We start from the raw sequence: 27,166 nt of genomic DNA, 5'->3' as shown, positions 1-27,166 counted from the left end.
TTTCATTTAATAAACTTTTTTTTTGAGCAGTTTTAATAGTAACACTGAGCAGAAAATACAGAGGATTCTTCCCCGCCCCCCACACAGACTTTCCCACAATCCACATCCCACACTGGACTTACATCATTAGTTGCCATTGATGAACCTACACTGACTCATCATGACCACCCAAAGTCTATAGTTTACATTAGGGTTTACTCTTTCTTTTGTACATTCTATAGCTTTGGACAAATGCATAAAGACTTGTATCCACTATTATGGTATCCGACAGAGTTGTTTCTAAAAATCCGCTATCTCCCCCCTATTTCATCCCTCCTTTTCCCATAACTGCTGGCAACCACTAATCTTTTTACTGTCTCCAGTATAAAGTTTTGGCTCCAGTTTTGCCTTTTCTGGAATGTTGTATAGTTGGGATCACATAGTATGCAGCCTTTACAGATTGGCCTTTTTCATTTAGTGATCTACATTTTGAAGTTCCTCCATGGCTTGATCATTTCCTTTTAGTGCTGAATAATATTTCATTGTCCGAGTGTACCATCATTTATGCATCTACTGACTGAAGTACATCCTGGTTACTTTTAAGTTTTGGCAGTTATGAGTAAAGCTGCTATCTATATTCAGTGCAGGGTTTTGTGTGTATATGCATTTTCAACTCATTTGAGTAAATACCAAGGAGCACAAGTTTGGGTTGTATGGTAAGAGGGTTTAGTTTTGTAAGAAACTACCAAACTGTCTTCCAAAGTGGCTGTACCATTCCACATTTCCACCAGCAATAAATGAGGTTTTGCGTTGCTCCACATCCTCACCGGCACTCAGTATTGTCAGTGTTTTGAATTCTCACCATTCACGTTGGTGTGTAGTGGTGTCTTGTTCTGAGTTGTAATTCCATAATGATGATGGTGTTGCGTCTCTTTTCATATGCTATTAGCCATCTGTATATCTACTTTGGTGACCTGTCTGTTCAGATCTTTTTTCCATTTTTAAATTGGCTTGTTTGTTTCTGTTTGTTTTTTAAAAACCATGGGCATGTGTTACTTCTGTAATAGAAAATCTAGTTATTTTTGCCTATACTGAGATTTAAAATTTTTATTATGACACAAACAGAATTTTTATTAAAATGTAGTTTACACTCTTTACATTCTTAAATAGAGTGTATTGGTGACATTTTCTTATGACTCGGGATTCTCTTTATGAATAAATATATCCTGGAGCTGGAGAGCAGCCAGATGGCACAGGATCGGGAATGCGTCATGGGTCTGGCTGGAGTCGTGGCCTCTTTCTTAGTGGCTTCATATTCTTTTCTCTCACACTCTCTCTTTTTACTATGAACGTATTTTGCTTTTATTAAAAATTAAATCTCATTTTCTTAAAATAATGAGACTTTCAAAACTTGTCTGAAAGTTACTCCTGGTTGTAGCAGGGCCCTCATTTGCCCTCATATGTTGTACCCATTTGCAGTGTCAGCTTCATTTTTTTTAATCATTTTTTTTATAAAGTTGTGGCAAATCATGTACGTCTGGGTTTCTTTCTGAAAAACTAAAAGCTTGAATGCCAAGGTGGTTTTTGTACCCCTAGAAAATCATCTTTTGCCGCTGTCCCCATCTGAGTCCTCACCAGGAAACTTCTCTGTTCTTCTGTGAGGAGCAGCCGCCCTGCGCTGCTCAGCTTGTCTGCACATGGAGCTCCTTCTTGCTGTTCCTCTTGTTGCCATCCCACTTTCCACTAAGAACCTGTTCTTGCTTGTGCAGGGGGAAACAGCCCTCAGAACCCACACATTTGTTACCACCAGGGGATCAGGGGATGTCCCTTTTGCAAACATGGCGGTAGGCCACTGTTTTCTAGAGAATTTATTTAATGTTAACTTTCATTTTCGTTAACATACGGTGAGTGTCACATGAGCGTCAGGTGTGCCATACTTGGTCCAGCACTTCCCTACATGAACCAGTGCTCATCACAGCAGGCATGCCCCTCATCCCCATCACCTGTTTCACCCGCCTCCCCCCTATCCACTGCCCCTCTGGGAACCATCAGTTTGTTTTCTGTTGTTACAAGTCTGTTTCTTGGTTTCTCTTCATCTTTTTCCTTTGCATGTTTGTTTTGTTTCTTAAGTTCCACATATGAGTGAAATCATATGGTATTTGTCTTTCTCTGACTGACTTATTTCAGTTAACATAGTACTCCCTAGCTTTGTCCATGTCATTGTAAATGGCAAGATTTCATTCTTTTTTATGCTGAAAAATATTCCATTGAAATATATTCCATTGAAATATATATTTTATGGATGAATAATATTTCATTGAAATATATATGCTACATCTTCCTTGTCCACTCATCAGTCAGGGGACACTTGGGGTGCTTCCATAATTTGGCTAGTATAAGTAATGATGCAGTAAACACAGGGGTGCATCTATCCTTTAAAATTAGTGTTTTTATATTCTTTGGGTGTGTACCCAGTAATACAATTCCTGGATCATGGAGTAGTGCTATTTAAAAATTTTGGAGAAACCTCCATATTGTTTTCCATAGTGGCACCAGTTTGCATTCCTGCCAACAGTGAATGAGTGTTCCTTTTTCTCCACATCCTCACCAACACTTGTTGTTTCTTGCTAGTTTGGCCTGTCAGGATTGCTCAGCTCCTATAGGGAATATGATCTCGAGAACTACCTTCTTCCCTCTATTCTTTTAAAAAACCCTGTACTTCAGGCAGCTGATCTTGGCTGGACGAAAAGGTAGCTGGCTTGAAGTTATTTCTACAAAAATGTGAAAGAAAGATGAACTCACACTCTTACATTCCAGAAATATTTGTATTTTAAAACATGATTGGTGTTAAAGAATGAATTTGGAGGAATTTCATATCTTACAAAATGAAGTTCGGAGATGTGAGTGGAGCAGTGACCTCCAAGAAGTCCAGCTGTCACCTCAAATTGATCTTTGGCTGAAATCTTGCCATTTGCAACAACATGGATGGAACTGGAGGGTATTATGCTAAGTGAAATTAAGTCAGTCAGAGAAAGACAGATACCACATGATTTCACTCATATGTAGGTATTTAAGAAACACAACTGATGAACATATAGGGGAAGGGAAGGAAAATTAAGATAAAAAGAGAGAGGGAACAAACCATATGAGACTCTTTTTTAAAAAACTTTTTTAAATGTTTATTTTTGGGTGATAGAGACATACAGAACACGAGAGGGGAGGGGCAGAGAGAGAGGGAGACACATAATCTGAAACAGGCTCCAGGCTCTGAGCTGTCAGCACAGAGACCGACATAAGGCTTGAACTCTGGAACTGTGAGAGCATGACCTGAGCCAAAGTCAGATGCTTAACCAACTGAGCCATCCAGGCATCCCTGAGAGACCCTTAAATACAGAGAACAAACTGAGGGTTGATGACAGTTGGGGATGGGCTAAATGGGTGATGGGCAATAAGGAGGACACTTGTAGGGATGAGCACTGTCTATTGTATATAAGTGATGAATCACTGAAATCTACTCCTGAAGCCAAAACTACACTGTATATTAGCTACCTTGAGAATAAATAAAATAATAAAAATAAATTGATCTCTGGCTTCAGTGTTCCTGAGGTGACACTGCCTTTGCAGGGCCCCTCTTTCCCCACAGCAGTGTCTAAAAGTTCCAGGATGATTTCGTAGTCGCTCCTGTGTCTCAGCCTAGAATGCCGCACTGGTGTCCGCTGTAAGCCTGGGCCTGTGCAGTGAAGCTCTGGGATGTGAATCACTCATAGCTGTGACAGGGACACTTGGCTTTTAGTAAGTAAGGATTTATAAGGGTTTGTTTGTCCCTGTTGTCAAGGAAGACCATCCAGGGCTGCCTGGCAGCTCTCCAAGGCCATCCAGGACTTGACATCTTGTACCTTCCTGCCCCACAGCACCTGGCTTCCCCTCTCAAGTTCACCTCTGTTTACTCAAGGGGAACTCTGTATTTCCAATGCTGTTTGGTTCTACTCCAAGCGTGGCCCCTGCGTCAGCAGCATCAGCATTTGTGGGAACTTGCTGAAATGCAGGATCTCAGGCCCTGCCCCAGGCCTCTGGACTGTGTTTGCCTGGCAACCTGTGTTGTTCACAAGTGTTCCACAGACTTTTATGCACATTACAGTTTGAGGAGTGCTGGAGGTGCTTGTTTTTTATATAGCTTTCCCCCACTATCCAAAGGTAAATCCTTGCTGTGAAACATCTCATACACTCAAAGCCACGAGTATCCCCACACTCGCTGGAAGTTCACACTAGGGCCACTTCCCTTCCCTGAAAGGCCTACATTAGTATGATACTTTGTAAAAGTGAACATCTTCAGATTTCTTTCCTTTAGCAAAAATTAAGTGGTATAATGCAAACTTTCAGAAAATGGTGGGTCCCTGTATGTCACTTGGTATGAAAGGCTAGTGATTCTGTCTCTTCTCCAAATACAAATTTTCTAGAACCATGTAAGCCACATCTACTTTAAACCTTTTGTTATCTGGTGATTTCTGGTTCTGTTGGGGTGTGAGGACTTCTTTCTATTGTGTAAATAGACCCTTGGGCTAGATCTTATAAGAATATATGAACTATGACAGCCTTAGGGATTTTTGTCTACTTATACCAAGTAATGTTCATTTCTTTTACCTCTTTCTGATTCTTATCTTTTCCTACACACCCTCTCCCTTAACCTATGTTTCCCTAAAGCTGTCTTCTCAAATTTCAAAACATAGATGATCAGTGGGAATGCTTTCTGTTAGAAATTAAAGAAAACCCAACTCAAAATGGTTTCAACCATAGGGCATTTTTTGGCTCATCGAACTGGGAAGCCTTGAGATAGGTCAGGCTTTAGGGTTCGGATTTTTGAGGTTTTGGTGTCTTTCTCCTCTCCACTCTGCTTTTCCTGGTGTCAGCTCCATCCCGCTGGCACAATGGCTGCTGCTGTTCTGGGCTGGCATCCTTGCACCGCTGCGGGGGGGATGGAGCTGACTGAAGGCGTGTGTGTTCTTTCCCAGATGCCCCAGCAGGCCTCCTTCATTCATCCAATGCATGATGTTGACCATGTAGTATGCTCAGCCCCCATTCCAGGTGCCACGCAAGCAAAAGTGACTCAAACAGACAAAAATCATCACCCTCATGAGGCCTACATTCTAGTTATAGGAGAAGGACACAAATAAAGGGATGAGATAAAATATAAGTGTGTAGGTGATAAGGGTGAATGAGAAGAATAAAGCAGACCAGGGAGTAAAGAGTGCGGAGCTTTGGGCGTGGAGGGGAGCCCTCTTAGGTAAGGAGGTGATGGGGGAGCCACGTGGGCACAGGTCCATGACATCTACTCTTTTTGTACCGTGGTTTTACAATTTATCGTATTTTTCCATTTTTTGCTTCACTTCTCTTGACATTTGGGATGGATTGTTCTTGCTCTTAAGTTTGGTTACTTTAAATTTCATGACCTCATGTTCTGGTCGCCCACCCAATCTCGTTCTTCTTCCCTTGGGAAATTATATTTGTGTCTGTCATCTGCCCTCTGGCCATGCTGGTGAGCCCTGGAACAAATCATTCATTCAGTTGTTAGCGATGTTTACCTCTTCTGTCAACAGATTCCATGCCAAGGTTCCTTCCGATTTCACTTGTGACTGCAGGTCTTTGAAAAGAACATAATTTATGTTAACTTTCATTGTAAATGTATATAAACTAAATGCTTTTTAACGCTTCTTAATTTGTACAGTGATCTCTACCATGTTTCCAAACTTAATATCAGGTTAGAATGTGGTATAAATGTTTGTTTTTCCTTTTGCTCCTGTGTGCCCATTCTTAACCTTCACACTGACTTTTCCTGCCTCTTGTTTATTCATGAGCGGAGGCCACATTTGCCTGAACTTGCCACTCATTCCATCTTCATCCCCTTCCAAACCAGATTTTTCTGAGATTTGCCATTTTTAATTTGGGGAAATATGTTTCAAACTTATTTATTGTGCTAGAAATTATTGTCTACACATAAATATTTACAACTAAATTAAATCATAGCACTAATTGTCAACTTTGCTCAATAAGTAAAAATGCCTCTGGGTGGTTGACTTTTAAATGATTCATCTCCTTGATCTTTTTCTTTTATTTGCTTCTCTGTGGATGACTCATGTGTGCCTGGTCATCATTTTTTCTAGCATGTTACTTATACCTATTTCTGGCCCATATATCATCAAGAGTGCTATAGTGATACCAGTCCTGGTGCTTTTAATCAGCCTCCTTGAATAGAACCTCATAGAAAACTTGATTTTGTGGTTATTGTTTTATTTTGTTTGTTTTTTGGTTTAAGCTGAAATATTGCTGACTGTCAAGTTGTTTTAGGTTTCTACTCCATAGGTCACTCCTTTGGAATTCAGAAGAACTCAACTTACTTTCTCTTCTTTCTGTCATTTTGTTTTAATTTACTGGCATCGAAAGGTTGCCCTAAATTCCGCAAGGCACGTACTCTTGTAGGTGTCTAAAACATTCATTCAATTTGGGGTTGAAAAATTAACTATTAAACCTTTTTCCTTCTACTTTTATATATGATTTTCTATTTTGTTATGTGTACAGTCTGATTAAGTCCTATCAATTCTGACCTTTAAGGTCAGAGTCTGCCAAAAATGGGGCAAGAATAAAAACTCATTGGGAAGCAGGTGACCATGGCTGCCAAACTTTCAAGAATCAAGAAGGAACCAGTGGGCAGGGACTTCATAATTTCTTCATGGAGAGGTGACATTTCTTAGGGAATTGTGAGCCTGGGCATTCAAGTAAATCGGAGAGAGAGGTGACCTGGGAGCTTGCAGGCCTATGGGGAAGGGTTAAGAAACAAGATAGCCCCATGCAGGACCCCTCAGCTACTGGATGGAGGAAGCCATGTGGATAGGTAAGGAGAACCACAGCTGGTCTATCTCTGATTCAAGGTGGCTTTAGCACCATTCTGAAGCCCTGAGGAAAGAATGGTTAAACCCTCCCGGTTACTGAGTGTAAGTTCGCTTCTGGGAAGGTTGGGCAAGATGGCACACAGAACAGATAGAAGGAGGTAGGAGTTACCTTTCTGGTTAGAAGGAAGGGGCCTAGCCGAGAGATGACAATCAAAACATGAAGATCATAAACTTTGAGTCTTGTGAAGAGGTGAAGAAGTAGGCCCACATCTCGATACCTCCAGTGAACTCACCAACTTTTGCAGCCCTGCCAGGCCCAATTCTGACCTGCGAACATCAAAATAGACTTTGTCTTTTCGGATATTTGTTTAGCCCATTAAAAATTCATTCCATGGAAGTTCTTAGCGTCATTTTATAAACACTCAATGAATTTTCTTAATCTCTAGATTTATCTGAAAATATGGCAAGGAATAAAGATAGCTGCTTGCTAATTCGACAATAAATACAATCTCTCTTTGGTGTGTGCCTGTGTACATGACACCCATATATATTTCTAGATAATTTCATTTAATTAAGGATCACATATGTTGGGAATAAAACACTAAGCATCCTTACAACTTTGTTTTGAAGCTTGTTTTATTTTTCGAGGGAGCTTTCTATAACTGAAACACAAGCTGAGTTCTCCATAACTTCTGGTCCATCTCTAACTTCATACACATTATCTAAAACTTTAACAAAGAATTTCAGAATTATTTCTTAGAAGATGGTTCTGGAATCAATAGGCCAGCTCCATTATGGCAGGAGGTATGGACTGTCTTGTTCCCTGAAGGATCCCCAATACCCAGAACAGTTTAATCAGTATTTGTGACTGACTGAATGCACCATTCTCAATAAAGCCACTTCAATAATTGATTTTTTAAGGAATACATTTTAAGTGAGGATCTGTCTTTTATATATATTCACTTTTTACTTTTTCTGGGGTTCCTATCAGTTGCTATATAAAAGCAATTAGGCCATGTGATTGTTTGACCCATTTGTATTTCCTATCACGTGACCATAGGTCCCTGTCTCCTCATACCATTAAAGGAAAAACAAACAAGCTACCGTTCCAGTGTGTAAGCAATCATATATATACACTGGCCACTTGCCTCAAAGCCCCTGCTGAAAAGGTCACCTGTGGAGGAAACCTACATTGGCTTTTTGAACTGAACAAAAAAACAGTGGAAAAATTGCTCTCCGAATCAAACACTAGGCAACAGAGAGCAGCCTTACCCAATAGAAATACAGGGTGAGCCACGTGGGTAATTTTAACTGTTCTGATAGCCCTATTAATTAAGATTAAGAAGCGGGTGAAATTAATGGTAATATTATTTAACCCCTTATATCCAAATATTACTGTTTCAACATTTCATCACTATAAAAAAAAAGTATCTGTTTACATTCTATTTTTTGTATCAAGTCTTCAGCATTCAGCAGGTATTTTACACATATAGCACATCTCAATTTGGAGATGTCACCTTTCTTCTTTTTAAATTTTTTGTTTATTCATTTTTGAAAGAGAGATAGACAGAGTGTGAGTGAGGAAGGGGCAGAGAGGAAGACACAGAATCTGAAATAGGCTCCAGGTCTGAGCTGTCAGCACAGAACCCAATGCGGGATTGAACTGATGAACCATGAGATCATGCCCTGAACCGAAATTGGATGCCTAACCAACTGAGCCACCCAGACACCCCAGAGATGCCACCTTTCAATTGCTCAGTAACCATGTGCAGCTTGTGACTGCCATATTGGACAGTGTACCATTAGAGTAGCGCACGAACATACCATATTGCCGGTTCCTCCCTGTGGAAGTCTGGGAACACATGAAGGTTGTGAAGTGTTCCTCTTTGGCAAACATAAATAGCAGAGATGAAAGCCTCACAATTCAACAAAATGATTGTGTCCTCTAATCAACAGTACATTTTCATGGACAAACTGGTGAAATTATGTTCGTGTTTTTGTAATACTTGGCAGTAAAACGGCCTCACATTCCACTAAACATTACCAAGAAATGCTATGGGCTAGGAAAAACCCTGGCCTTTCAGGGTGGAACATGATGTGATCCTAGCTTTGAGCTTTGCCAGAGTCAATATGCCACATCCCAGAAAGCATAAATAGACATGGAAAAAGGTGTCACACGCTCATTCACCTCCTGGTTCCACAGCACTCTGTAATTGGAGTAATGTAATTCTGCATGCTGATTGATGGAGACGACTTAACTGTGGTGATCATTTCACAGTGCATACAAATACCAAATCATTATGCTGTACACTTGAAACTAATATAACATTGCATCAATTATACCTCAATAAAAAAGTTGCCAGACATAAAAATAATAAGTAAATAGTTGAGATCATGCTTTATTTCATATTTACTTCATGCATAAAGCCAAATTCTTCCCCAAATGTTTAAAGTATGTTAAGAAGTGGGGCACCTGGGTGGCTCATTTGGTTAAGCACCTGACCTTGATTTCGGCTCAGGTCATGATCTCACAGCATTGTGGGTTCAAACCCCACATCAGGCTCTGTGCTGGTGGTGCAGAGTCTGCTTGGGATTCTTTCTCTCTCTGCCCCTCCCCCACTCGTGCTGTCTCTGTTTCTCTCAAAACGGAAATTGAGCTCCTCTCTGGTTCTAAAACTTTTTCATCACCCCAAAGGATACTCTGTACCCATTAGTAGTCACTCCTATTCTCCCACCCCAGCGTCTGGTGGCAGCAAATCTACATTCTGTGTCTATAAATTTGCCTATTCTGGACACTTCACATAACTGGAATTGTACAATATATGGCCTTTTATATGTGGCTTCTTTCACTAGCATAGCATTTTCTAGGTTCATCCACGTTGTGATATGTGTCAGTACTTGATTTCTTTCTGTGGATGAATTATAGATTCTATTATAGATAGACCACATTTTGTTTATCCCTTCAGAAGTAGATAGAGATTTGGGTTCTTTCCATCTTTGGGGCTATTGTGAATAATGCCACCATGAGAATTCAAGTACAAGGCTTTATGTGGAAATATGGTCTTAATTTCCTTGGGCTTTTTCCTGTATTTTTGTGGTCTTTTTTTTTTTTTTTTTACTTTTAGATCTTTAATCCTTCTGAATTAGATATTGGCATAAGGTGGCCATATCAGAACAAAGTTCTTATCCTTCACTTAAATTGCTCAAGATATTTATGTTATTAAGGTTATATTAACTGATCATCTTTATACCAGTTAATTATAGATGTAGATTGTTCTTTGTAAATATGCTACTTTGTTCATAGTGTGGAAGAATCCATTAAAATGTGAGCACAAAATATTCACTGTAATTGACAACTAAGTGGGTTAGAATATGTCACTTTATTAATGGTAGGAGCACTCTTTCATTCAGTAATAACACCCTAGTGACTGGAGAGCCTTCAGTGCAAAGCCAGCTATATAAAATGCAAAGCCCATTACAAATTGACAACATGGGACTTTAGATGGAGAAGTCATCTTGCCGGGGCCTTGCCACTCCAGCTGAGGCAAATAGGCATTCTCTAGTGGCCTGCAACCTCTGCACCATGATGCACAAAATACATGGGTCGGGGGCGGGCAAGAGATCCACACTGAGTTGCCAGCTGAACACCCATGGGACTGCCTGCCTTGGGTGATCATGGCCACTAGCTTGCTGTGACTAGAGACTCGGTGGGGCATGTGCCCAATCCTCCACCCTCCCCATGCCTGCGTTCAGGACCCTATGCCGGTAGAGCATAATGGCTGAATGTGGGCCTCTCCTCACCAAGGCAACCAGTTGTCACTTCTGGCAGAGGGCCACAGCAGTCACTGGGCAGGGATGGGGAGGCCCTGTGGGTCCCAAGGTTCCAGGGGCAGGAAACAAGTGGGAGAGAGAACCCAAGGAGCGATGGTGGGAGGTGGGTACCATGTATGAGCTGTGGCTCCAAACCCCTGGACATGCTCTGTTATCTTCTCAACCTCATGTAAAAACACAAAATCAACGATTAAATTATTAAGAATTTAAAGACTCGTGAAGCCAGCCCAGGTTCAGTGTCATTTCTTAACTTCTTAACACACTTTAAACATTTTTTTAAAGTTTATTTATTTATTTTGAGAGAGACAGTGACAGCACAAGTGCCAGGGGCAGAGAGGGAAAGAATCCCAAGCAGACTCTGCACCACCAGCACAGAGCCTGATGTGGGGTTTGAACCCACAATGCTGTGAGATCATGACTTGAGCCGAAATCAAGGTCAGGTGCCCCACTTCTTAACATACTTTAAACATTTGGGGAAGAATTTGGCTTTATGCATGAAAGTAAATATGAAATAAAGCATGATCTCAGCTATTATTATTTTTATATCTGGCAACTTTTTTACTGAGGTATAATTGATGCAACGTTATATTAGTTTCAAGTGTACAGCATAATGATTTGGTATTTGTATGCACTGTGAAATGATCACCACAGTTAAGTCCTCTCCATCAATCAGCAAGCAGAATTACACCTTTTATTTTCTTTTGATGAGAACTTTTAAGATTTACACTCTGGCTGCTTTTAAATATGAACTACAGTATTGTTGAGTATAGTTACAGTGCTGTTCATTACATGCCCATGAATTTGTTATTTTGTAACCAGAAGTTTGTACCTTTTGACACCCTTCACCCATTTTACCAACTCCCAAACCCTTCCCCTCTGGCAACCACTTTTTAGTTCTCTGTATCTTTGAGTTTTGTTTCAGTTTTTAGATTCCACATATATGTGAAATCATACAACATTTGTCTTTCTCTGACTTACTCCACTTAGCAGAACACCCTCAAGATCCATCCATTTTGTTGTAAATGGCTAGATTACATTATTCTTTATGCTACTTAGTATTCCATTGTGTATATACACCACATCTTCTATATCCATCTGTCGACGGATATTGTTTCCGTATCTTGACTATTATAAATAATGCTGCAGTGAATATAGGATGTATATATCTTTTTCAAATAGTGTTTCCATTTTCTCTGAATAAACACCCAGAGGTAGAATTGCTGGATTATATGTAGTTCTATTTGTAGTTTTTTGAGAAACCTCTACAATGTTTTCCATATCAGCTGCATCAATTTACATTCCCACCAATAGTACATGAACGATCCCTTTTCTCTGCAACCTCACCAACACTTGTTATTTCTTATTTTTTCTTTTCTTCTCTTCTTTCCTCTTTTCTGTTCTTTCTTTCTTTTCTTTTCTTTTTCTTCCTTCCTTCCTTCCTTCCTTCCTTCCTTCCTTCCTTCCTTCCTTCCTTCCTTCCTTCCTTCCTTCCTTCCCTTCTTTCTTTCTTTCTTTCATAATAGCCCTTCTAACAGGTGTGAGGTGATATCTTACTGTGGTTTTGATTTGCATGTATCTGTTGGTCATCTGTCTTTGCAAAAATGTCTGTTCAGATCATCTGCCCATTTTAAAATCAGACTTTTTTTACTATTGAGTTATATGAATTCTTTATATATTTTGAATATTAATCCCTTATCAGATATATAATTTCCAAATATTTTCTCCCTTCAGTAGGTTGCCTGTCATTTTGTTGGTGGTTTCCTTTGCTCTGCAGAAGATTTTTAATTTGATATAGTCCCACTTGTTTATTTTTTGACTTTGTTGCCTTTCCTTTTATATTCAGTTCCAATAAATCATTGCCAAGTCCAGTGTCAAGGAGCTTACCATGTATGTTCTCTTCTAGGAGTTTTATGGTTTTGTCTTACATTAAAGTCTATAATGCATTTTGTGTTAATTTTTGTGTATTCCTACCTCCTTTGTCATATATTAATTGATCATGCAAGCATTGGTTTATTTCTGGGTGCTCAATTCTGTTCCATTAATCTATGTGTCTGTTTTATGCCAACACTCTATTCAATCAGAGAGGATGATTCCTCTGGCTTTGTTCTTTCTCAAGATTGCTTTGGCTATTTAGGGCCTTTGGTGATTCCATACAAATTTTAGGAATATTTGTTCTATTTCTATGAAAAGTCTCACTGAAATTTTGATAAGGATTGCATTGAATCTGTAAATTGCTCTGGGTAAAAAAGACATTTTAACAATATTGATTCTTCCAACCCATGACTTCAATTTATTTGTGACTTCAATTACTTTCACCAATGTATTATAATTTATTTTTTACTTCAGTTACTTTCACCAATGTATTATAATTTTCAGTGTGCTGGTCTTTCATTTCCTTGGTTAGATTTATTCTTAGGTATTTTATTCTTCTGATGCAATTGTAAAAGGGATAGTTTTCTTAATTTTTCTTTCTGATAGCTCATTGTTAGTGTATAGAAATGCAACAGATTTTTGTGTAGTGTGTTTGTATCCTGGAACTTTACTGAATTTATTTATTCCAACAGTTTTTTGGTGTAGACTTTAGGGTTTTTCATGTATAAAATAATGTCATCAGCAAATAGTGAGTTTCACTTGCTCTGCCTAGGACTTGCAGCACTGTATTTTTAAAAAATGGCGACTGTAGGCATTCTTGTCTGTTCCTAATCTTAGAGGACAGTTTTTCACCATTGAGTGTGATCTTAGCTGTGGGTTTGTCATTTATGGCCTTTATTATGTTGAGGTATGCTCCCTCTGTGCCCACTTTGTTGAGAGTTTTTTTTTTATCGTGAATGGATATTGAATTTTGTCTATGCTTTTTCTGCATCTATTGAACTGATTGTATCATTTTTGTCTTTCATTTTGTTAATGTGGTATATCACATTGATTGATTTGATTTGTGGGCATTGAACCATTCTTGCATCCCTGGAGTGAATCCCCTTGATCATGGTGTATGGACCTCTTAATGTTTTGTTGAATTCAGTTTGCTAACAGTTTGCTGAGGATTTTTTCATTTGTGTTTATCAGGAGTATTGGCCTTTAATTTTCTTTTTGTGTGGTGCCTTTGTCTAGTTTTGGTACCAGGGTAATGCTTGCCTTCTAAAATGAGTTGGAAATATCCCCTCCTCTTGAATTTTTTGGAAGAGTTTGAGAATTGGTATTAAATCTTTTTGCATGTTTGGTAGAATTTTGTTTGTTACCAAGTTTTTTATTACTAATTCGGTTTCCTTACTACTAATCAGTCTGTTCGGATTTTCTGTTTCTTCATGATCCAGTCTTGGAAGACTATGTCTTTCCTGTAATTTATCCATTTCTTCTATGTTGTCCAGTTTGTTGGTATGTGATTATTCATAGTAGTGTCTTATGATTCTTTGTATCTATATGATATCAGTTGTAACTTTTCCTCTTTCATTTCTGATTTTATTTACTTGAGCCCTCTCCTTTTTTCTTGGTAAGCCTAGCTAAAGGTTTATCTTTTTTTTTTTTTACTATTTTTTTTGATGTTTATTTACTTTTGACAGAAATAGAGACAAAATGCAAGCAGGAGAGGTGCAGAGAGAGAGGGAGACACAGAATCCAAAGCAGGCTCTAGGCTCTGATCTGTCAGCACAGAGCCCAATATGGGGCTTGAACTCACAGTCCAGTTCATGAGATCATGATCTGAGCTGAAGTCAGTTGCTCAACCAGTTGACTGACCCACTCAGCTGCCCCTAAAGGTTTATCTTTCAAAGAACCAGTCCTTTGTTTCACTCATGTTTCCTATGGTCATCGCTTTTCGGCCTTTTGGCCAAGATCAGGTGATGTTTCCTATGGTCTTTTTAGTCTCCATTTCATTTATTTCTGCTCTGATCTTTGTTGCTTCCTTTCTTCTATTAACTTTGGGCTTTATATGTTCTTTTTCCAGTTCCTTTAGGTCTAAGTTAGATTGTTTATGTGAGATTTTTCTTGTTTCCTGAAGTAGGCCTGTATCACTGTGAACTTCCTCTTAGAACTGCTTTCACTGCATTAAACAGATTTTGGTATGCTGTATTTCCACTTTCATTTCTCTCCAGGTATGTTTTGATTTGCCTTTGATGTGTTTGTTGACTCATTGGTTGTTCAGTAGCATGTTGTTTAATCTCCACGTATTAGTGATTTTTCCAGTTTTCTTCTTATAATAGTTTTCTTGTTTCATACCAGTGTGGTTGGAAAGATACTTGATATGATTTCAGTCTTTTTATATTTATTTTAATTTGTTTTGTAGCCTAACATATGATCCATCCTGGAGAATGTTCCAGATGCACTTGAGAAGAATGTGTATTCTGCTGCTCTTGGGTAGAATGTTTTGCATATTCGTACATTAAATCCACGTGGTCTAATAAGTCACTTAAGGCTGATGTTTCCTTTTTTATTTTCTGTCTGGATGATCTATCCAGTGATGTAGTAGGATATTAATAGCTATTGTGTTGCTATAAATCTCTCCCTTTTAGGTGCTCCTATATTATGCACATAAATATTTACCCCTTTATCATTATTTAATGCCCATCTTTGTCTTTTTTATTAAAATTTTTTAATGTTCATTTACTTTTGAGACAGAGAGAGACAGAGCATGAGCAAGGTAGGGGCAGAAAGAGGGGAGACACAGAATCCTTAGCAGGCTTCAGGCTCTGAGCTGTCAGCTCAAACCCACAAACCATGAGATCATGACCTGAGTCATCGTCCAACATTTAACCGACTGCGCCACCCAGGCACCCCCTAGTGTTTGACTTTTAGTTTAGTCTTTGTTTTAAAGGCTGTTTTGTGTGAAATAGCTATGGCTTTATCTGATATGACCCCAGATGTCTTTTGGCTTCTATTTGCATGGAATGTATTTTTCTATCCTTTCACTTTCAGTCTGTGTATGTCTTTGTACCTGAAGCGAGTCTCTTATAGACAAGATGTAAACAGACTCCTTTAAGCTGAAAAGAAGGGGCACTAGTTTTATATACATATATATATATATGTATATATGTATATACATATATATATACACACATATATATATGAATAAAATCATCTATTTTAAGTTGATGGAAATTTAAGTTTGAACACATTCTAAAGGTCTACATTTTTACTCACTCCACCCCCATGTTTTGTGTTTTTGATGTCATATTTTACATCTTATTTTGTGTATCCCTTAACTAATAATTGAAGCTATAGTTATTTTTTACTACCATTTTTTGTTTTTTAACCTTCATACTAGCTTTGTAAGTGACTATTTTGCTACCTTTACTATATATCTACCTTCACCAGTGAGGTTTATACTTCATATGTTTTCTAGTTGCTAATTAGTGTCCTTTCTGGCATTTCTTATAAGGCCAATTTAGTGATGATGAACTCCTTTAGTTTTTAACTTGTCTTGAAAACTCTTCATCTCTTTATTCTGAGTGACAGCCTTGGTGGGCAGAGTCTTCTTGGTTGGAAGTGTGTTCCTTTCAGCACTTTGCATGCATCCTGCCACTCCCTTCTTACCCATAATGTAATGACTCTGCTGAAAATTCTGCTAATAGTCTTATGGTGGTTCCCTTCTATATAACAAGTTGTTTTCTTGTTGCTCTAAGATTCTCTCTTTATCTTTAACTTTTGACATTCTAATTATATTTAATAATTATAATATAAATATAAAATATAAATATAATAATTATATTTAATAATTAGAATGTCAAAAGTTAAAGATAAAGAGAGAATCTTAATGTGGATCTTTTTGAGTTCATCTTATTTGGAACATTGTGCTTCCTGGATCTGGGTGTCTGTTTTCCTCCCCAGATTAGGGAAGTTCTCAGCCATAGTTTCTACAAATAAGGTTTTTTGCTCTATTCTCTCTCACTTTCTCTGGGACTCTTATAGTATGATTGTTATTCTGCTTGATATTGTCCCATGGGTCCCTTAAGCTGTCTTCAGTTTTTACATTCCTTTTTCTCTTCACTGCTCTCTATGGATGAATTCTACTGCCCTGTCTTCTGGATCACTGATTCTCTCTTCTGTTTCATCTAGTCTGCTGGTAAACCCATCTAGTATATTTTTCAGTTATTGTATTCTTCAGCTCCATGACTTCTGTTTGGTACTTCCATATATTTCCTATCTCTTTGTGGAAGTTCTCACTGGTCATTCATATTTCTCCCATTTTTGGTGAGCATCTTTATGACCACTACTTTGAACTCTTAATCAGGTAAATTACTTATCTTTGCTTCATTAAGAGTTTTTCTGAGGTTTTGTCTTGTTCTTACATTTGAAACATATCTGTTTATTCATTTTGCTTGACTCTCTCTTTGTTTGTATTAGGCAAAATGGCTACCTTTCCCAATCTCAAATGAGTAGCCTTGCATAGGGGAGAAGCCTATTGTTTAACCTTGTCCTAGCTCTTGGTTGTTTCTATATCTTTTGTGATTGTCTATATAGCCTGATTTATTTGTGACGTGACTCATTTATTAAGGGCGTGCCAAGGCTTGTTCATGTTCCAGAGAGCATTCATGCAGCACTTACTTCCAGGCTGACTGGAAGCCAGACCCTTATGCACCAGCTTTCAAAGTATTCAAATATATATAGTTCTGTGGGACTGCAGTCATAAATCCTGCTCATCTTCAGACCTGGAGCTATAACTTGGGTAATATTTACAGAATTTGGGACTTCAAACAAGTGTATAAGCTCTTTTCTGGGAGTTACTGGCAAGCCGTAGCAAAGCTGAGGGAGAGCACAAAGTTGGCACGCCCTGGCCTACTTTCTCTGGACACTCCATAGCTGCTACATGTGTGGCAAACCTGAGGCCTACCCCTCACCTGGAGCTCCAAGACAAGTACATGGGCCTTTTTCACAGAAAGACCAGGATGTGTTTCAGTCCACTATCTCTGCAGTGCCTTGGGGGTGGTATCCTTCCAAGAACTGTCTCTGATTGGTACAGTCCCATGGACCCAAGAACGCAGCCTCCTGGCTACCAGACCCAGGTGATCAAGGAGAGTCCCCTGTGTGGACTGCACCCTGCAGAGCTTAAGCGAGGCAGAGGGAGGGTAGGTAGAGGCTCCGTATTTGTGAGCTCTCTCCCAACCGTAAGTCATTGTGCCATTGTGTGTGACACTTTTGGCAATCCTGCATCTCTGCCTTTTCTACATCTTGATGTGACCCTTTATTGTTTGTTGTGAGGGAGCCATTCAGCTAGTTATGGGGTCTTTTTCAAAGGGAATTATTCCATATGTAGCTGTAGATTTGGTGTGTCCTTGGGGAGAGATGAATTCAGGATCTGCCTATGTCTCCATCTTAGACTGCTCCCTCGTCCTGCACATTTCACAATAAATACATCTAGAGTGTAACTTTGTGTTCTCTCTGGTTAATGAAAATATCAGTGGTTTTTACCTTAATTTTTATGTTTCTAGATGAAATGAGCTACTTTTATAATTAATCAAACCCTAAGGTTATATAAGCATACTTTCCTGGATATTATGTGTATGTGGTATGTTATAATTCTGTCTTCATTTTGAGGGGGGATATATACTTTAGTACTTTAACATAAAAAATGTATCTCTCCTCACCAGGTCTATTAAAATAAGATTTGCCACTTTGTTGGATACTCCTGGTATTGAAAATCTTGTTAGCACTCTCATGCTGAATAAAAGTATATTGGAGGATTTGAAGCAATACAGTGAGGCTCGCAGAGATCCTGTAAGTACCTGCTATGACCAGATTGGCTTCCTTTCCTTTGTGATATGAGACCTTATGACCCATGTGGGTTCAGCCTTGAAGTTTTCTTGGATGCCAGTAGGAGAATTGTGTGGTGGAGACACAGAGGTGAAGTTGGAAGATGGGAGCAAGAAAAGAAAATGTGGGAAACTGGGGTTTAAGGAAGTGAGGGTGTTCTCACTGGTGGCCCCAAGGTGGAGTGCTGATCATATATTCTAAACCTTTATCAAAGAGAGAGAAAATCCGGGCTTGATCCCGACAAGTATCCTGAAACAGGATAGATCTCAGATCGGCCCTGGAATAGGCAGATCTGACTGAGGTTAGGGAATGGTAGCTCAGGAATCTCTGGTGCCTGAATATCAGCAACACTGGACTTATCCAGTCTGGTGAGACCCCATTTTACCCTATTGGATGGTGATTCTTTCTAGAGATTTTTGTTGAGCTGGCTACATCCTCAGGGACTGGATGAGCTAGGAAAGGACTTGTATGACAAATGCTGGCTTCTCTTTCTAGGAGCCCTTATGTTTAACACTGTTTTCTTAAGGACGATGACAGTTAACTTAACCAGACATTGAACAGTGCATGCAGTTAGAGAAATGATGTTACATTTTTGATAAATTTTATTTTGAAAACAAGTTTTATTGAGCCATAACCAATAAACAGCTTAATAGATTTCACAATTTGAATACACCATGTAATGAGCACCAATTTCAGGAAACAGCCTAACCCCTCCCTGCCTGAATACTAACCCAGCTTGCCTGAAGTTCCCCTCATGCTCCCATTCAGTTTATTTCTCCCTGTGTTAGTACCACCTTGACTTCTAAGATCATAAATTAGTTCCGCCAGTTTTTGAACTTTATTTAAAGGGATTGTACTGTATATTCTCTACTCATCAGGCTTTTTTTGCTCAGCAATGTGAGATTCACCCATATTGGGGTATAAGGTATTTCATTGCATGAATATCCCACAATGTATTTCTTCTTTATACTGTCATTTGGGAAGGTTTCCAGCTATTGGATCTTTTTAAGAAGCACTTTAAATTTTAAGTCATCAAGAGGGAAACACCGAACACCTAAACACAGTAAAATATTTAATATTTATCAAATAAATGATTGATAAAGTAGTATATTAAAATAAAACTTCTCTCCAGAATATGTTTTTTGTTTTGGTTTGTCTCGATCTGTTGTTGTTTTTTTTTTTTTTTTTTTTTTGCTACTTCCCTCCTGGCCTGCCGATGCAGTGTGATGTAGCACCCTGGTTCTCAAAATGTAGTTTAAGAAACCACAGGAGTCTCTGAGACATAAATTTTCAGGGGGATCTGTGAAGTAAAGCCTATTTCCATAATAAGAATGAGAAGTTGCTTTCCTTTACCACTGTATTGGTATTCACAGCGATGGTGCAAACGCAACGGTGAGCACAGCCTTGGGACCTCAGTGCCTCCAGCAGTGGCACCAGAGTTCACTTAGTTCTTCGTCACCATTCACTCATATTAACAACAGGAAAAGAAAACCCAGTGAAGGTTATCATTGCACAGCACCACAATGGCTGAAACAAAAGGAGCGGTACCACTAGAAGCTGGGGAGGACACAGGGAAACGGGACCATTCACGTGTTGCCAGTGGGGATGTAAAATGCTACCATTGCTCTGGGAGACATTTTGGCTATTTCTGTAAAAACTAAAAATGCAGCCGCAATCATATGGCCGAGTAACTGCACTCCTGGGCATTTATCCCAGAGAAATGAAGACTTGTACACGAATGTTCATAAGCAGTCAGAATCAGCCCAGATGTCCTGCGACAGGTGAGTGGGTAAACTGTGATGCGCCCGTGCCATGGGATAGTGCTTAACAATACAAAGGCATGAGCTCTAGATGTATGCATCGGCTTGGATGAATCTGCAGAGAATTATGCTGACTTGGGGTGGGGGGAAGCCAAGCCCTAAAGGTTGCATACTGTATGACTCCACTTACATTACATGTTTAAAATAACACAGTTTTAGAAATGGAGAAAAGATTATTTGTTCCCAGGGACTAAGGGCCAGAGGAAGGCAGGAAGTAGATGGGTGTGGTTATAGCAAGCCAATCCAAGGGATCTTTTATTGGAACTGTTCCGTATCTTGACTGAACAGTGGTGGATACCTGAACCTACACAGGGATAAAATTGTGTAGAGCTTCACACACACACACACACACACACACACACACACACACACCAGTGTACATTCCCTGCCTGCCATATTATACTAGAGTTTTGCAGAACGTTACTATGACAGGATATTGGGGAAAGTGTACAAGGAATTTCCCTGTATTATTTCTTTATTTTTAAAAACTTATTTGTTTTTGAGACAGAGACAGAGTGTGAGCAGGGGAGGGGCAGAGCAAGAGGGAGACACAGAATCCTTAGCAGGCTCCAGGCTCTGAGCTGTCAGCACAGACCCTGACATGGGGCTTGAACCCACGAACCATGCAATCATGACCTGAGCTGAAGTCAGCCACTCAACAGACTGAGCCATCCAGGCACCCTTCTCGGAATAATTTCTTACAACTGCGTGTGAGGCTATGGCTATCTCAATATAACTTTCAATAAAAAAGAAAAAATTCAGTTTCACTTAAAGCAGTAAAAATTACTAACTTTATTAAATTTCAATCCTTAAGTACCTGTATTTTCAATATTCTGTTGTGGCCAAATGCAAAGTGCTCATAAAGGTCTGCTGCAGCAGACTAAAGTATGTTAGTTGTTTCAAGAAAGAGCATTTCCGCAATTGTTTGATTTTTATGCAGAACCAGCCCCTGTTCTCCTGGAACACCACTTTTACTTGAAAGAACAGCTGGCAGACAAAATATAGTTATTCGGGCTTGGATACTTGGCAGACATTGTCTTAAAAATGAAAGATGTGAGGCTGTCGCTCCACGGGAACAACATTTGGACAATATTTGTTCCTTGTGATAATATCCAAGCTTTCAATAAAAAAAATTAGAATTTTGGAAAATCAGTATCTTTCATCATGAGTTTGACAGCTTCCAAAAATTTTAAAGTTTTTCTGATGAGGCTGTGATGATATCACCAAATGTGATGCTTTGATATATATTTTTTTTTTAATTTTTTAACATTTATTTATTGCTGAGAGACAGAGCATGAGTAGGGGAGGAGCAGAGAGAGAGGGAGACACAGAATCCGAAGCAGGCTCCAGGCTCTGAGCTGTCAGCACAGAGCCCATGCAGGGCTGGAACTCACAAACTGCAAGATCATGACCTCAGCTGAAGTCAGATATTTAACCGACTGAGCCACCCAGCCACCCCTGATGTTTTGATATTTTATCATAAGTCAACATTTGGAAAATCTGTGTAAGCATGGTGAACCAATATTTTCTAGATAAAACAGGATGTTACAACATCAGGCATAGGTGACGAGTCCCCACACCAGATCAAGGCTTGTTGATATGGTTTCAGCTTCCACATTTGCAATTGATCTCTTATCTTTTATTTTTTTAATGTTCATTTTTGAGAGAGATAGACAGAGCACGAGTGGGGGAGGGGCAGAGAGAGGGAGACAGAATCTGAAGCAGGCTCCAGGCTCCGAGCTGTCAGCACAGAGCCTGACACTGGGCTTGAACTCACAAACTGTGAGATCGTGACCTGAGCCAAAGTCAGAAGCTTAACCGACTGAGCCACCCAGGTGCCCTTCAACTGATCTTTAAAACAGTAACACTTGTTGAGCATCAGAGAAGAATATCCATGATTATCTGAAAAGATCATTTAAATCCCTTTCTGTTTTCCAACTCCATATCTTTGTGAAGACAGATTTTTTTTATATATTTCAACCAAAATAACATATTGCAGCAGATTGAATGCAGAAGCAGATATGAGCATCCAGCTGTCTCTCATTAAGCCAGACATTAAAAGGATTTGCAAAAATAGAAAACAATGCTACTCTCCTCTCTAAATATTTTCGTCAAATTTTAAATTTTGTTTTAATTAGTAAATTCAACAAAAATGAATCAACAAATTCAAAATTTTCACAGTTTTAATTTCTAATATAGAAAATAATGATAGATAGATATCACACACATAAACCAAGCTCTTTGCAGTCCTCAGGGAATAGGTGTCCTTGGATCACAATATTTGAGAACCACTAATGCAGAGCTCAGGAAAACAGATTCCAAGTCAAAGGGACTGTGGTTTGAATCATGGATCCAGCCCTTACTAGCTGGAAATCTCGGCATGTTACTCATCTCCCCCAAGTCTTATTATCTGGTAAGTGAAATAGACAAGCTGATAATATTTCATAGGAGTGAGGATTCAGTGAACACAGGGAGGACATTTAACTTAGGACATGGTCCAAAAGTAGGTACTGACGGATGTTGGCTCAGACCGTCATTGTTGTTAGTGACAGCCCACTACTGACTGCTTACACAAACCCTGATAGTTCTATTTTAAGGGCCTTAAAACATATGCTTCTCTTTTCAGGATGGAACACCACTGAAGGCATTTGTAGCTGAAGTTGCAGAACAAATAGTGGGCATTGCAGTGATCAGAGATGAAATGGTAAATTGCAAAATAGACATTGATTTCCTGGACTGTTTCTTTTGTATCATGAATCAGCACACAATGCCTCTTTTTCATTTTTGTTTATTTAATATGATATAAATATGATTAATATATAAATCATCATCTGCATCCCACTTAGTCGATTTTCAATTTCCCTTTTTTTTTCAGTTTAAAATATTTAAACTACTACAGAGAATATATGAAAATATTCACATTTTATAAATTCAAATTACCCAGGGGCCTGGGTGGCTCAGTTGAGCATTCTAACTCTTGACTTCAGCTCAGGTGCTGATCCCAGGGTTGTGGGCTCAAGCCCCACAGTGGGCTCTGCGCTGAACATAGAACCTGTCTGGGACTCTCCCTCTGGATCCCTCTGCCGCTCTCCTCTGCTCGGGCTCTCTCTCTGTCTCTAAAATAAAATATAAAGAAATTTAAAAAATTTTCAAATAACTTTCCACCAGGACCACTACCACGAAAAAAAAAAAAAAGAAAAGAAAAAAGAAAAATAAACCTCAGTGCTCTCCCCCCAAAATTACTACTATTAATATTTAGACATTTATTCCTTCCTACATTCTTGCTTGCATGTAACAAATTACATGCACTGTGTGTATATGTGTGTGTGTGTGTGTGTGTGTGTGTGTGTGTGTGGTCAATTGGACAAGTAATTTTATTTTCTCCGTAATGCATAGCCAATTCTTCTACAGTATTTATTGCTGATTTAAAATGTCGCCTTTACATGATTAAATTTCCATATGCCTGTGTCGATTTTTAAGCCCTCTTTTCTATTCCATAAATTTCCTTGTTGATATCTCTTATATTATCATGTGTTTTGGTATATGGTAGGGGAGTCTTCTCTTATTTGTCTATTTTTCTAAATTCTCTAAATTCTCTTGGTTTTAATTAGATATTTGCTTTTCCAGATAAGTCTTGTAATACTTACTATGAACTTATTTTCACCTTTGTAGCTTTTATAGAACAGTTTAGGCAGAATCAACAATTAAAATATTGAGACTTTATCGGGGCACCTGGGTGGCTCAGTTGGTTAAGCGTCAGACTTTGGTTCAGATCATGATCTAGCAATTTGTGGGTTTAAGCCCCCCATCAGGCACTGTGTTGACAGCCCAGAGCCTGAAGCTTGCTTTGGATTCTGTGTCTCTGGCTCCCTCTGCCCCTTCTCCGCTTGTTCTCTCTCTTTTTCTTCCTCTCTCTCTTTCTCAAAAATAAACAAACATTAAAAAATAATAATAAAATATTGAGACTTTCTAGGAACATGGCTTTCTGTATTGGTGGTGGTGGTGTTGAATTATTTTGGGTCTTCAGTAAAGTTTTTTGGCTTTTCAGATACAGGTTTCTTGTGTCAGATACTTTGTTTGCCCCTATAGGTTTACTCTGTGCTCTATTCCGTTTACTCTCGGCCTCTAATTGGATTTGGCCAATGGGGAACCCTCATGAGAGGAAGGGCGGAGAGAGAGCGCCCTCCGCTGGCTGGTCTCTCCACTGAGTTCTCTCACCTTTTCGAAGTGGCCTCTTCTCCAGCACCCTCTCATTTTGGATTCCAGTAACTAGTACCTCCCATGCCACCTACCTAGGGTGGTGTCAGCTTGCAGTTGCTGCTACGCTAACCCCTGCTGGTTCCCCTACACTCTGCCCCCTCCTTGTAAATAGTCTCTTTGTTAAACCCACCTCCATTTATCCTAATTTGAACATACCATCTGTTTCCTGCTGAGACCCTGACTGACAGAGTCCTGGACATTTATAATTTATTTCTACTTGTTTCATATTTTTCTGGGTATTATAAATAGATGCTTTTTTTTCATTGTACTTTCTAAGTATTTATTTTGTTATGTGAGAAAAATAGTACTTTTTGTATTGTGATCTTATATCCAGCCACCTTTTTGAAGTCTTTTTTTCAGCTCTGAGAGTTTTCAGTTGAACCTCTTTTCTGGCACAGTGTCACTTCTTCCACATTGTCTTGACCAAAGCAGTTATGGGGCATGCTCAGATTCTAGGGGTGGAGAAACTGACTCTACCTCTTGATGCTGAGAGTGTGGCAAGATCAGTCTGCCAAAGAGTTTGCAGGATGCAAATTCCTGTTGTGGCCATCTTTGGAAAATAGAATCTGCCCCACCTTATTCTTAAAATATATTTTACTTCATTTTCTGGTTTTGCTGTATGTTTAGAATAGTAATGTTTATAATGGATGGATAATTTTGTGGTGTTCTTGATTTTAATGGGAATGATTCTATATTTTCCTCTATTTAGTATAATATTTGCTGCAGGTTTCTGGGAGATATCCTTTATCAAACTGTAAGGAAATATCCTACACTATCCTTGTTTGTGGATTCATTTCTCTTTTTGATTCAATGTATCTTTGAGTGATTTAAAACCTTTTTAATATTTGTTTTTTTTGAGAGACAGAGAGAGAGAGAGAGACAGAGCATGGGCAGAGGAGAAGCAGTGAGAGGGGGAGGCAGAGAATCCAAAGCAGGTTCCGGGCTCTGAGCTGTCAGCCTAGAGCTGGACACAGGGCTCAAACGCACAAACCATGAGATCATGACCTGAGCCCAGTTGAACACTTAACCCACTAAGCCACCCAGGTGCCCCTTGAGTGATTTTTTTTTTTAGAAAGGGTGGTAGGTGTTAGGGTCTCTGAGTGCATGCATATACGAGAAGTTTTTATTTTGTTCTCACCCTCGAATACTTATCAGGCTGTATATGGAATTCTTATGCCAATTACCTCTCAACAGATTGTTGATGTTTTTACTCTCATGGTTTTCTAGTGTCCAGTGTCACTGATAAAATGTAATATGATATAAATAAATGTATATTTGTTTGCTTTCTGTCTTGAGAATTCATTTCTTTTCTATCCCTGAAATTCTGGAATTTTACCAAAAAGTAACTTATGCCTTTCCTGAGTCATGGGAATATCTTTCCTCTATGATTTCATTATTTTTCCCTTTTAATTTCTTTATTTTCTTCTTAAATTCCTTTTAATTCAAGGATATTGGACCTTTGGAATTGCTCCTTCACTGTCTCTTAACTTCCTTCTCATTTCTATATCTCTTGTACTTTTTTTTTTAACTTCCTTTTGTTTTTTAGTTTATTTATTTTAGGAGAGAGAGCAAAGGGTGGGGAGGAAGGAACAGAGAGAGAGAAAGAGAGAGAATCCCAAGCAGGCTCCACACCATCAGCACACAGCCTGATCTGGGGCTGGAACTCACGAACCATGAGATCATGACCTGAGCTGAAACCGAGAGTCAGATGCTTAACCAACTGAGCCACCCAGGTGTCCCTCTCTCTTTTACTTCTTATTCTTCATTCTAAGAGGTTCTCATGATTTTGTCTTCTGGATTCCTAATTCAGTCTTCAGCCTTGTCTATTCTGTTATTCAGGCCTTCGTCTCAGGTTCATATATTTAACTTCCAAGCCTTTTTTGTAGCAGCTTGTTTGTTATGTTATATGCAGGATCCTTCTTGTTATCTCTGAGGACACGATAGAATTTATTTCTAAAAAATCATTCTCTTCTGTTCCCTGACTGACCTCTGCATCCCCTAGAGTGAGTTGTATGTTTCTCTCTTCTGATCTTTTGGATTTGTCAGTTTTCCTTGCAAGTCTAACCATGTCGTGACTGAAACACTGTAGCATCAGTCTGTCTGGGTGGTTGAGGTGCCGTCTACACTGTGTTCCTTGCTGCTCCCCTGCGTCTCTCAGTCATGGCAGGGCTGCCCAGCCCTCTGTCTGTCTAATTGGGAGGGGGCATCAGTTGGCTTCCTCTTGTGGTCTTGAATGTAGATGGTCCTGGCAGGTGATAGGACGTTGAGGGGCCCAAGGTACGAGGGTGTAAGCTAGTGTTAGAAAACTTTGATACGTTTTCTTCCAAGGTGAGACTACCTTACTTTTGTGTCCCTATCATGCGATCACCTCATTATTTTAAAAATATTTTTTTGTTGTTATTTTAAGGGATTTGGGATGGGAAGAAAATTAGGCACACATGGCCCATCTGCTGTTTTGAGCTAATAATGTCTGTTGGCCCTTTGCTTCTTGTTTTTCAATGATACCACAGCCCTACATTTATTACTCATTTTATAATGAGGGAAGCCTCCTTGGTAACTAACGGGAAGTCTTCGATTTAAGGCAGTTATAGGGTCAACACAGATGGAAAGGTCAGGCATTACCAGAATTGCCCTCAGATACCACCACTG

The 27,166-nt window shown here is 39.2% G+C and overlaps 1 protein-coding gene across 3 annotated transcripts in view; it reads left to right on the top strand.

The window, feature by feature from the left end:
* CFAP61 (cilia and flagella associated protein 61) overlaps positions 1-27,166 on the top strand; it is a 278,328-nt gene that overhangs the window by 101,186 nt on the left and 149,976 nt on the right. For all 3 annotated transcript variants that reach the window (XM_029918146.1, XM_029918148.1, XM_029918147.1), the window contains exons 14-15: positions 18,275-18,401; positions 22,884-22,961. In XM_029918146.1, the coding sequence (XP_029774006.1) occupies positions 18,275-18,401; positions 22,884-22,961 (205 nt within the window). The remainder of the gene's footprint in view (positions 1-18,274; positions 18,402-22,883; positions 22,962-27,166) is intronic.

This window comes from Suricata suricatta, chromosome 12 (genome assembly GCF_006229205.1).
Source record: "Suricata suricatta isolate VVHF042 chromosome 12, meerkat_22Aug2017_6uvM2_HiC, whole genome shotgun sequence".
Taxonomy (NCBI): domain Eukaryota; kingdom Metazoa; phylum Chordata; class Mammalia; order Carnivora; family Herpestidae; genus Suricata; species Suricata suricatta.
This window is presented reverse-complemented; position numbering and strand designations above follow the sequence as displayed.